Genomic DNA, 13,447 nt, shown 5'->3' on the forward strand with positions numbered 1-13,447 from the left:
ATTTCTGTTTTTCCTTCCAGCCGCGGCCCTCCACCACATCTGTTAAAACACTATAAGTCATGACGAAGAACAGTGAGACTATTAAAACACCTAGACCACTAAGGGATCTGATCGAAATGGATCCTAACTAAGTCCACAGACTCTTGAGGCTTTTCCACGCCTGATGTTAAACACCACTGCTTAGGACTAATTATGTGTCCAAATAGTATCACTCTGTTTTGAATCTTACCCATGTTCCCTCATTCTACATTAAAAACTGTCTCTCCTCTGGCATTGGAAGCAATATTATAGTTGCACAGATGCCACCAGTACAGTTTACCAGAAAATCTCCCTCCAGTTGGAGGCGTTGCATACCTTTGATGGTTGAGGCTTTTGGGGAGAATTCTCGTGAGACGGTGGCAGTGAGATTGGTGCAGTTGACTCTCCTTTGATTATATGGATGTGTCCACTGGGAGTTGAGTGGGCCCCTTCCTTGCTCTTTGTAAACACCCCGCCCACCGATGCAATCTTGAATTCAGTCTCAGAGGGGGTTTGTTTGGATTGGCTCACAGGGAACGCGCATTTCCTATTTATTTCTGCTTTCAAAACAGGGAGAAAATGTAAACTTTTTTTTATCAGCAATCGCTTTTTTAATTTATATGTTTGCATCACACCTGCGTACTAAACCAAGAATGCAAATCAAATGTTTCATTGACAGGCATTACTTTTTGCTTTTATGTATGGAGTGTTCGCTTTCCTGTTTAAGTATGGTTCAGAAATATCCATTTGATAAGATTATTTTAGTGTATATGAATTAAATGAAGCTAACTGATCATAGAAGTAGCTGTTTCTTTCTGATTTTTACATCCATTACTGCTCAGTTTGTACAGATTTATCTTTCTGTTCAAATATGAATCTTAACATGTTTGAGTTATAGATTCTCGTAGCTAATTGTTTTTATTAAAGCAGTGCATTTGCCCTCTTGAAACTACTTACCTCGGAAAGGGTTGCTTTCAGTGCAATTCTTTGGTTTGGCATTTTGCGTGAGAGTTTTCAGTTATTGGTATGTACACATTCTTAACATATTTGATGGACTGACATTTCTTTTATTATAGGGAAATGTGTATGTAAAATGCCCATCAATTGCTGCAGCTGCTGCAGCTGTGAATGCATTACATGGAAGATGGTTTGCAGGTAAGGAAATGTAATATATATATACTTTTTTTTTTTTTTAACATAGAAGGCAGCCCATGGTTTGAGAGCAGCATTCTTGGAGTGATAGCAGAGTCAGTGGTTGTGCAGTGTCTTATTCTAGATTCACATGCTGTGCATTATTCTGGCATTTAGTGGTCCTGTCATGCTACATTCTGTATAACGTTTTCTTTTGAAGAGTCAAGCATTGGTCAGTGCTTAATTAGTGATGGTGTTTGCCAGTGATCGCCCCAGGCACTTATTTGTAAACACTGGCACATATTAATGAGAATCCACAGCATATAGTGCAAGTGTGTGTTTTTGTTAGCAGAGGTTATTTGTGAAATGTGTAACTATTTAATATATCGTAAAAACATAAGTCTAGTACTTGGACCTACAGTTTAATGTGAAATTCCCCAGCACCTTTTTTTTTTTTTTAACAAAATTAACTACTTTTGGGGTTCATTCAAAGTGTAAGCCCACAAATGCCTTTTGATATTAGTTATATCTTCATCTTTTATTGAAACATAAAATAATTTCAGCTTATAATTTTACACTTACTAGTTAGAGCCCTTTACCAGTGGTCACATACAGAATATTTGTTACACTCCTGAGTTTTGGAAGCAAAATATCCTGGTTATTTGGGTTTCTTAGGTGCCTACTTATTGAAGGACATGGAAAATACTTGCCCAAATTACCATTGAATATTTGCCAAGTGTGATAGTGGGAAAATGTACTAACTTTACACTAAATGCTTCAAAGCTAAGAGGAAAAATAACTTTGGGTGCATTATACTATGTGTCAGGCAAAAGTGCAGAGTTTAGCTAAGTACAGATTGACGAAGACTGCCGAGGAGGCACAAAGAACAACTCCATGAATGTGTCATAGAAGATATGACTCAGATGGAGGTGCCCTAAACACTACCTAAGAAGCTGACGTATCCAATTCTTAATGAGCGTAGGTCTTCAGAGCCGGAAACATTGGATGCTAAGACAAAAACAAAACCTTTATTGTGAAAAAGATCAATGCTGAAATGGCATACAGAGTCAACACAGTGATCAAAATATACTGGTGTGTTGAAGAAGCCTCAACTGATTTGTTGTGCTTCGAAAGAGGGTTATGACTAGATGAACAGTAAGTACATAGGGCCAGATGTACAAATAACCTTGTTCTCTTCCAGGGGATCCTCATCAATAGTCATAAGCACTGAATATTCCCGCCCATGTGCGGGACCCCGGAAACCATATAAAATATATATGGAAAAACATATATCTCGCTCCACATATATGTATGTACATATATTTTTTTTCCTCATACCAATGCAGCCCAAAAACTGAGGCTAAACAATGTAATCACTCATACATGCACTGAAATTAGCAAGGAAATAAAAAACACATTAGATCCAATAGCCCTTGAACTTTGTGTTTTAATGAGTAAAAACACTCATAAATCCTGAAAATTGCTAATAAATAGACATTGTTAGCCACAGGCTGCATGCATTGAAAAGCAATAACATAGAAAATGAAAGCATTTTCAACAAAAACTGGCACCGTGCCTTTAAGGCAGCCATGACCCCAGGCTTCCCATCATGCCTCAGGGGTGACATTTAGGTCAGTTGTTCTTTCCGGCTCCTTATGTAAGGACCCTAGTTTAACAGCTCCCACCTTTTTGACTTAGTCAGAAATTCTTGGTGATTTTCTTAAATTTTTGATTTCACTCGACGATTTTTGACCTTATAGAGATACTGCTGCCTTTTTTGAGTTTCAAAAAAGGTTAATTTTTGTTAATGCCTTCGCTTTTTGACCCCTGCCCTTCCTGTGGGAAGGAGGCGGCTAGGACTGATACACATCCTGTGTGTATCCTCTGTCTCCCTGAGACACATTCTTCAGGCAGCTGTCATCATTGCAAGAACTTGTCAAGGAGATCCCTCAAAGATAGAGAAAGAATTCAAATTTATGGTCTTTCTGAGAGCGGTAGGTCTCCTAAGAGACAGAAAAAGCGAAGGATGCGATCAACGTCGAGAGATGTGCCGACTTGCTCTCCTTCGGCGTCGAAGTTTCCGCTGACGACGAGCCACCTTCCTTCGACGACGAAGACTTCAGCGATGAGAGGTAACTCCGCTGCCGTCAACCGGGCGACAGGCAGCGTCTAGAGAGAGGTCTCTGTTTGAGCATAGGAGCTAGACGCCAAGATAGCTGCCGTTGAAGCCTCATATCCAGTCTTCGATGTCGCAGCTTCCTCCGTCGACGCCCAGTCATCGACGAGGCAACCTCAGTCGGCGTCCGGTCATCGACGCTCGACGTCGAGACACCCTCCGTCATCGAGCGGTGTTCGTCGTCGAGGCATCCTCTGTCGGCGTCCAGTCATAGACGCTCGACGTCAAGGCATCCATCGGAGTCCAGTCAATGGCGCTCAGCGTCGAGACGCCCTCAGTCGGCGATCGACGTTGAGAAGGCCTCCGTCGACGTCACCTCACCAGGGTTCGATGCCGAAGCATGTCGTCGAGACAAGTCTCTCCAGCACGATCCCAGAGGACAGAGTCTCCGCAGAGTTCGTCAACCCTTGGCACAGTCTCAACCAGCAGTGTCGCAGCAGACCAAGACGTCTAGTTTGCCAACCCTGTCTCCAGGTCATGGGCCTCGGTTGCAGAGGTCTCCAAGATCGGCTTCAGCTGCGGAAGGAGAATCTGTCTTAGGGAGACTATCTAGCTCAATGGAGCGCTCTCCAGTGAGAATGAGCCATCCTGCTAAATGGAAGAGAGCTTCAGAGGGTCATGGTTCTCGGAGTCACACAAGACCCCCTATTTCTGTGAGCCTTTCTTCATCCTAGTCAGGCTCTTCTCACCGTCATAGGTCTCCGGATGTGGTCATTTATTCATCCGGCAGTGAGGGATCAAGGTGTTCCCCTGCACGTTCGCTGTATGGGCAAAAGGATGCAACACCTCCTGCATGTTCACCAGAGAGGGACAACTCGCAGAAGTCACCTTCCATCAGGCTGTCTCCAAGATGGAATAGGCCTCTTCATCACTGGGCTCCAGACAAAGCAACAGCGGCCAGGATGCAAGAATACAGGCCGGTCCCTAGGCCCAGAGAACGATTACGCTCCCAGGTGCGGCCCAGAGAACGACCACGCTCCTGGGTGCGTTCCAGCAGACGAAGAACCAGATGCAGGAGAAGGGAACGAAGATCCCCAACTTCATCTTCTTCTCCTACCCGCTCGCATAGAGATTACTCGCCTACTTTGACGGACAATCCTCCATCAAGGATATCCCCAATTGATGACATCTTCACTTTTCAGGACATTCTGGGCAGAGGGGCTCTGAAACTGGGAGTGCCCTTGACAGCTCCCCAGATCAAGACCTCAGTGATCTTTGAAACCCTACCTCACAGGTCTGCACCCAAGCCTCTGTTGCCTTTGGTACCTGGGATTATGGAGCCAGTGATGGAGGTATTCCTCACTCCAGCAACGATAAATGCTGCACCGGCGAGGATTCTCAAAAAGTACCGCTTGCCAGAGGAGGATCTTCTGTTCCTCAGGGCTGATCCGCCCCTAGACTGAGTCATAATCGCAGCGGCGAGAAAGTCCGGTGCGGTAGCCTCCTCCTCCACAGTACCTCCAGATAAGGAGAGCAAATCACAGGATTCGTGGGGAAGAAGAGTCTGTAATACTTCAGCCTAATTTCTCAAGGTGTCCAACGCGGAAGCCCTTTTGGGGCGTTATGATGGGTCCCTGTGGGATTCCCTTCAGCGTTTTGTGGAGAAACTCCCGCAGGAAGACCGTAAAGACTTTGAGGAGATTCTCTTGGAAGGCAGCCAAGTCTCCAATCAAGTCATTAGTGCCACAGCGGCCGGAGCTACCCTCGCAGCGCATGGCTATGCGCATGGAATATCTGCAAGGAGATCCTCCTGGTTGCGTCTCACAGCTTTGAAACCAGAGGCCCAAGCTCGGATCTTGAACTTGCCTTTTTCAGGAACTTCATTGTTTGGGGCAAGTTCTGATGAGGAAATGCAGAGCATGAAGGCAGAGTTGGATACTCTCAAAGCCGTAGGGCTTGAGAAAAAGGAGTTCAAAAAGAAATATCGCTCCTACAACAAACATAAACAGCAGGTTCAAACTTCTCACTGGCAGAAGGGTCAAGACCAGCAGGGACAGCAGAAGTCTCCATTCAGAGGTAGGAGTAATTCCAGAGGAGGAGGGAATCCGCACCAGGGCAACAATTCCAACAAAGCCCAGTCAAAACAATGAGTCATTCCTTCCCCCAGCGCCGTGGACCACTCCAGTGGGGGGGAAGCATCCCGCATCACATGGCAGAGTTGCAAGCCATTATGAAAGACTGTTGGGTGTTGACTACACTTCAGAGTGAATACTGTCTTCGTTTCCATTGTTTGCTTCCATCAGTTCCTCCAATGCCAATATCAAATCATAAACTACACCTTTTAAAAAAAGTAGCTACACTCCTCAAAAAGTCAGCCATCAAGAGGGTGCCAATGTCTCAAAGGGGGAAAGGAGTGTACTCACAATATTAACTGGTCAGAAAAAGGGGCCAAAAGGCAGAATACAGACTCATTCTGGACTTGAGAACACAACCTGCGTGTCAAAAAAGAAAAGTTACGCATGTTGGCGCTTCACCAAATATATCCACATCTCAGGAGGGGAGATTGGATGTGTTCGCTGGACCTACAAGATGCCTACTTTCATATCCCGATACACCTCAATCACAGGAGATTTCTTCGGTTCTGGGTGGGGACCTCCCACTACCAGTTCAAAGTCCTTCCGTTTGGGTTGAAGTCGGCTCCCCGGGTGTTCACGAAGTGTGTTGCAGAAGTAGCGACTGCACTATGCCGCAGGGTGGTCTTCGTGTACCCATACCTGGACAATTCGATGTTGAAAGGTCCTTCCCCAGACAGTGTAAGAAGTCAATTCCAGACCTGCATCCAGCTGTCAGCGGCTGGGACTACATGTCAACTTCAACAAGTCAGCCTCTCAGCCCACCCAGAAGATCCACTTCCTAGGAGCTCTGCTAGACTCCAAGGTAGGAAAAGTGTTTCCTTCGGAGGAGAGACCATGTTCTATAACTCGGAAGTGTCAGCTGATACTTCGCAACAAGGCTCAAAGTGAGGAAAATTGCCTCCCTGCTAGGGTCGATGGCATCATGCATTTTCCTGGTCCCGAATGCCAGGCTTCGGATGCGTCCTCTTCAGCAGGATCTGAAGGACAAATGGGACCAACAGTCAGCTCGCTGGGGCGACCAGATTACTCTGTCAGAAGCAGCTCGAGCTTCCATTCCGTGGTGGACAAAGAAGCAGAATATGCAGGTGGGAGTTCTGTTCCATCAACCTCCTCCTGCACAGACATTGATCACAGATGCTTCTCTGCTAGGCTGGGGAGCGCACATGGGTCAGCTCCAAGTGCAGGGTCTGTGGTCTTCCAAAGAAAGTACCTACCACATCAACATGTTGGAGTTGAGAGCAGTCCACCTAGCCCTCAAAGCGTTCCTTCCCTCGCTTCAGGAAGCTTCAGTATTAGTACAGACGGACAACACCACCACAATGTACTACTTGAACAAGCAGGGGGGAACACGCTCAAGGACTCTTTCATTGGAAGCCCAACGCATCTGGCATTGGCTTATGGCTCGCAAGTTGTCCGTCACAGCAGTCCACCTCCCAGAAGAGCAGAATGTGAGGACGGACGCTCTAAGCCCGCATTTCGAAGACAGGGAAGACTGGGTTCTCAACGACGCAGTAGTAGAGGACCTCTTCCAGTCTTGGGGTCGTCCCACCATAGATCTGTTCGCGGACGACAAACTCCAAATGCCGAGACTTCGCCTCAAGGTTTTACCGGCCAGGATCGAAAGGGAATGCCCTTTTGATAGACTGGTCAGGGGAATTTGTGTACGCTTTTCCACCCCTTCCGCTGATCCCGAAGGTGGTGAGCAAGCTGACCTACTCGTGCACAACGATGATCCTCATTGCCCCCGACTGGCCGAGGCAATGGTGGTACACGGACCTGCTTCACCTGTCAGTGACTCCTCACAAGAGGCTACCATGCAGGCCGGACCGGTTATCCAAGATGAACGGGAGGATTCATCATCCCAACCTTCCGTCATTGAGCTTGGCAGCAGGGCTCCTGAGTTCATACAATACGGCCATCTAGGACTGCCGCAGGACTGCATGTCCATCCTAAAAGAGGCGAGACGTCCTTCCACAAGACATTCTTATACATGCAAATGGAAGCGCTTCTATATGTGGTGTATGCAAAATGGTCATAATCCTATTAAGAGTCCGGAAAAAGCAGTTCTTCCCTATTTATTATATCCGGCTACGGCAGGTTTAAAGTTTAAATCTATTAAGGTACATTTAGCTGCTATAACAGCTTATAGGAGATCACCTTCACAACCTTCTTTTTTCCATTTGCCAGCTGTAAAGGACTTCCGGCAGAGGTTGAAAAAAGTTTACCCTCCAGTGCGTCCTCCTCCCCCTCCCTGGGAGCTGAACCTGGTGCTATCAAAGCTAATGGGTCCTCCTTTTGAACCCATTCATAAAGCTACTTTGCAGCACCTTTCCTGGAAAGCTGCTTTTTTGGTGGCAATCACGTCCGCTCGTAGGGTGAGCGAGATCCAAGCTCTGTTCCAAGGAACCCTATACGGTTTCATTTGAATAGAGTGGTACTAAGGACACATCCGTCTTTTCTTCCTAAAGTGGTGTCCGATTTCAATGTCAATCAGACCATTTCTCTGCCCACTTTCTTTCCCAATCCCTCTACTCCAGCTGAGTGCTTTGCATTCTTTGGACCTGAAAAGGGTTTTAAAATTCTATCTGGATAGGTCCAAGTCTATACGTCAGTCTGATCAACTATTTGTAAACTATGGATCGATCAGAACAGGTCATGCAGCCTCGAAACGTTCTATTTCGAGATGGATGGTTTCGGGTATAAAGCTTGCTTACCAGTTGGCGCAGAAGACTCTCTGGTTTTCTCCCAAGGCGCATTCCACCAGGGGTAGAGCTGTGATTGCGGCTTTTCTCCATAATGTGCCCATGTCTGAGATCTGTAAGGCGGCAACCTAGAGGTCCGTCCATACATTTACCAGACATTACTGTCTTGATTCTGACACTAGAGCAGATACCCAGGTAGGCCAGGCCTCCTTGCGGAATCTGTTTAACAGCTGAGTTCTTGGCTGTTATGATTGGTTTTTGGTTGGGTCATGTACTTCTCATTTACCTGCAGGTGGTTGATGGGCTTGCTATTCTATTCAGTGCTTATGACTATTGATGAGGATCCCCTGGAAGAGAAGGATAAGTTACTTACCTGTAATCCTAGTTCTCTTCCAGGGGTATCCTCATCAAAGTCATAAGCAACACTCGCCTCCCCAGATAAATGAGATTTGTACGTATCCGACTTATGGTTAATCCCCGACTTCCGGGTTATGCAAATAACTGACCTAACTGTCACCCCTGAGGCATGTTGGGAAGCCTGGGGTCATGGCTGCCTTAAAGGCACGGTGCCAGTTAGTTGAAAATGCTTTCGTTTTCTATGTTATTGCTTTTCAATGAAGCCTGTGGCTAACCATGTCTATTTATTAGCAATTTTCACGATTTATGAGTGTTTTTTACTCATTAAAACACAAAGTTCAAGGGCTATTGGACCCAATGTGTTTTTAATTTCCTTGCTAATTTCAGTGCATGTATGAGTGATTACATTGTTTCGCCTCAGTTTTGGGGCTGCATTGGTATGAGAAAAAATATATGTACATACATAAATGTGGAGCAAGATGTATATGCTTTTCCATATATATTTTTATATTGTTTCCGGGGTCCCGCACATGGGCAGGAATGTTCAGTGCTTATGACTTTGATGAGGATACCCCTGGAAGAGAACTAGGATTACAGGTAAGTAACTTATCCTTGCAAAATACTGATAGCAAATTGCGACAAAGATTTAAAAAAACTAACCTGTATGAATAGGTCAGATCCTAAGAATTCAAATTTTTGTAAGTTGCAATCTTACTTACCTTATGAATGATGTAGGTTGGAAATTACGAGTCAATATGATTAAAGGCCATCACAAGAATGGTGGCTTGCTAGGGTCAGCAGACCACTGGTCTGTGGTCACATATAAATGTAGTATCAGCAACAAGAGAGAAAGGGTATGAGTAGACACTCCTAGACCCCGAACTGATTCATAAAGAACAACGAAGGAGTGACTTAGTGTTAAAAAGGTGTTGAAAGAACTTAGGAGGGAGTTAATCTTGGTTCCGTCAGTTCTGTGGTGATGGTTTATTTATCCAACAATCATTATATTGTGTCATGATCTTAGTCTGCGTGACGCTACTTGTTCCACTAGCACACCGCCTGGTACCTGACTCCCCCACTACTGGTGACAGTTTGAAACGGAAGAGCTCTTATCTTTTAGAAGGACCCACAAGCATTTCCAGGAGGGAGCAGACCAGAACGTAGGTTTCGGGCGGGGAGCCGCGAGTGCCGAATAAGCCACCGCGTGAAACATACCCGCGCTGCCCTCACCGAAGGGGCGTGTCCACGTCCCGTTGACAGTTTTTTATGATTGTTTCTGCAAAGGGCAGTAGATGACCATGGATACTGATGTGTGATTTTTTCACACTTTTTATATACAAAATTGTTTTTCACATTTAGAGCCTCTCGGGAGGGTGCGCCTTAGCGCGCGCACACCACCGGAGGACTAGATATTAGGTCCTGAAGAATGCTGAGCAAAAAGCACTGAATACAACAGAAACATGTCGACCAATTTTTAGGACTCAGGTTCCCTAATTCAGAACTTTGCGTAGTCCGTTCACTTTGTTTTTAGCCAATGCGGGTTGACCTATATTAAAGAATTTTGTAAAGGTTACAACCTCTGCATTTTTTAAACTGCACTAGCATATTCACGTATAGTCACGTCTAATTTGGGCACTGTTCCACTCACCACATCCCGCTCCGCTGTAACCAGGCGTTGTAGCACGCTAGGGTGATATTCAGTCGCCCTAGCGGGGACCCGATGATGAAGCATGTCACCAACTAGTGGTGAGGGAGGGTCCTTCTAAAAGATAAGAGCTCTTCCGTTTCAAACTGTCACCAGTAGTGGGGGAGTCGGGTACATTGCAGAACATGTTTTCTGTCTCAAATTCCAAATCTGAGAGTTCTGATGGATACCAGCAGATTCCTCACCTTCTGAATACCCTAAGCATCTCTCGATCCGGTAATTTTTCAATAGCTCTGCCCTACTGGTAGGGGCTCTGGCTCCATCACGGCTCTGTGGCATAACTGAAGCGATAAAGCGCCATGTCGGGATGCTGATGTCTGTTCTCTTTTCCGTGCCATTGATGTGATGCAGAATTCAACTAACCTCAAGAGAATTATTGTTGGTCAACAATATCTTAGTTCCCTTATCTTAGTAGGTGCAGTTTTTGTCAGTTTGTCTTTGCTGAAACGATCCAGAATCAAGCTGTCAAGACTGCAAGAGTAATATGTGCTCGGCGGGCCTTCGTTCCATCTGTCTCTGGTGCCTTAGATCCGACCACAGCATCAACACCTGTGAGAAAGTGGCTCTACATATATGTACTGGACCAGCATAAGGTACAGTGTGTATAGAGTCAACAAACCCCAGAGGTATAACAGAGGTTAAAGCCAGGTGTGACCTTACTCTCTAAAGTGGTAGCTTGGTTTAGCAGTAAGGCAGTACCAGAGGACAGTGTAAAGCATTTGTTGTACACACTGTCAGCTAAATGTTTCACACACTCAAAGACTGAACTCCAGGCCAATATTTTTTATATCAAAAGAGTTATTTTATTTTTAGAACTAACAGGTATCAAAATATACTGTTCTCAATATGACAGGTCTCAGATGAGTAATTTGCAGAAAGGCAATAAACTTTGTAAACATAATCGGTACAGGGTAGGCAACACAATTCTACACACAATTTAGCATTGAGCTCAATGGATTTTCCTATATAAACACAGTTGATTACTTTGTAGATTACTTTGGTAGTTCCAGGACTGGATCCTAGATTCAGTCCTGGGATCTAATCTGAAAATAGTTTAGTAAAAACGTTTGTTATTGCAGTGATTTTTCAGGAATATAAAGCTATTTTAAAAGTTCACACTTATAAACTTTTCAACAGAAATCTGGTAATGTTATCCAATGGGAGAAAATTCAGGTTGCAGGTAAAGAACGATCTCGTTACTTTTGTAATCCAGTACTGGGCTTAGGGGTCCAGCACTGGGGTCTACACTTAAAACAGGTAGGTAATTTCGTTTCAGTATTTGTATGATTTTTAAAGAATATTTGGAGTTTTCAAAAGTAGACACTTAAAAGAAATTCATAGAAAAGCAGACAATGGATTACTATGGAGAAAATACAGGTTTTGCAGCGTGAATCTTTCTGGATTCACTATGCTGTGCATTATTCCGCTGTCTGGTGGTTGGGTCCGGAATCCTATTCTTTTCTTGTTTTTGTTTTTTTCCGTAGCCCAGGTGGGCGTCGACGTCCCACCTTTTGGTGTACTTACTGTGACGTAGGCATGCTTCCTACGGAAGCTTCCACCCTTGGGTGCCATCTTCAGATTCTTTTTTCCACGGTTGGGTCTGGATCGTTCCCGAAGGGGCTCCAGACATTTTTGGAGAAAGAAGCCAAAAGCAATTTTTTGGACGAGAAAATATTGGAAAGACTTCAAGAGACCACACCATCGAAAGGGGCAAGGAATAGAACTTCAAGAACTTTGACGTCCATCGGAGAATGCGCGCTCAGGGGGACCCCTGAACGCAAGAGATGGCCAAAACACCATTCAAATTCTACCGTAACTGCCACCACAAGTACGCGCAGAAGGACGAGCACCCGGTTTGCAACCTCTGCCTACCCGTCGACCACGAGAGCAGGGACTGCAACGCCTGCTCAGTCTTCACACCGAAAACTCTTCGAGTGAGAGCGAGGCAGAGGATAGCCAACGCCAACATGCAGGACAAGGGCCAGACACCATCCCTTCGAGACCTGGGGCTCTCATCAGACGAAGAGGACAAAGTCGCCGGAGAAGACGGCGGCTACACGGTCGTAGAGACCGATAATAAGACTCCTATAAAGGTAGGAGACTCTACGGCCCCTAAAGCCCCGAAAGACACTCGACAGTCTGACCCAGACTCTCGAAAAAAGGAGGGCAAGTCCTCGAAAGCGCCGACGCCAAAAGCTTAGGCGTCCGCCGCTAGACCCAGGCCCAGCAGATCCTCAGAGAGACTCCCAGGCGCCGAAAGCTGGAGAACAGCAAAAGACGTCGAAAAGCGTTCCCGAAAAGGAATGTTCAACGCCGAAAGCAAAGGACCCGAAAGCCAGCTCGGCGCCGAAGCCCGTCTCGGCGCCGACCTATCCGCCGAAGAGAGCGGCCGAACCATTCGACGCCGAACATGCTGCCGAAATGGAGAAGAAAAAGACGTCTCGAGGCCGAAATGGAGAACATCCTGCAGCGGAAAAAAGAATTTGACGCCAGGATGAAGGACTTCTTCATCCCGACTAAACCGAAGCCACAGGTTGTCGAGATAACAGAGGAGGAGGACTACGACGTCGAAGGACAGTCTGGAAGCCCGGAGGGGCTGGAAGATCCAGAAGAAGCCGCCTCCAACTACGAAGATGAGGGGGACGACGACCGGAGGACATTCCTCGGCTCTGCCTCCTCGGAGACACAAGAAATAGAGTGGCAAGATATTAACACCGAGAGCCCAGAAGAGAGCGTGGACACGTATCCTTCGAGGCCCTCGCCACCTGATGACATTGTTTTACAACGCAGTCATCAGAAATGCAGCAACAGCTTTTGGGGTAAAACTCGACGAGGAAAAACAGAAGGCAGATTTCCTTCTAGAGATACTGCTCCCACAACAAACAAGGAGCCAGTACCTGCCCATGCTCTAAAGCGTCAAGCCGAACCCACCTCTAAGTGACTTGGTCATGCTGCATGTGCCCACCCATGCAAAAACTCCCAGGGTAGAGCACGGATACAACAACAAGGAGTTACGCGAGCTAAACATCTACGAACATGTAACACCAGTGGGAGGAAGACTAAACTTTTTCTTCCAGGAGTGGAAGAAAATAACCACAGACAAATGGGTACTCAACATCATACAGCACGGATACTGCATAGAGTTGGAAAGGAGACCGCCAAACAGAAAACCGAAAAGAAGGGTGCTAGCAAAGAAAGAGCTAGAGCTACTTCAAGAAGAAGCAAAAGAACTCCTGACAAAGCAGGCCATCAAACCAGTACCTTACAGAGAAAGGAACAGGGG

At 46.0% G+C, this 13,447-nt stretch overlaps 1 protein-coding gene across 6 annotated transcripts in view; it reads left to right on the forward strand.

The window, feature by feature from the left end:
- The window catches only part of RBM39 (RNA binding motif protein 39), a 503,417-nt gene that overhangs the window by 425,921 nt on the left and 64,049 nt on the right, over positions 1–13,447 (forward strand). For all 6 annotated transcript variants that reach the window (XM_078652224.1, XM_078652226.1, XM_078652225.1 and 3 more), the window contains one exon: positions 1,095–1,173. In XM_078652224.1, coding sequence (XP_078508350.1) covers positions 1,095–1,173 — 79 coding nt within the window. The remainder of the gene's footprint in view (positions 1–1,094; positions 1,174–13,447) is intronic.

The sequence above is a fragment of the Lissotriton helveticus genome, chromosome 7 (assembly GCF_964261635.1).
Source record: "Lissotriton helveticus chromosome 7, aLisHel1.1, whole genome shotgun sequence".
NCBI classification, from domain to species: domain Eukaryota; kingdom Metazoa; phylum Chordata; class Amphibia; order Caudata; family Salamandridae; genus Lissotriton; species Lissotriton helveticus.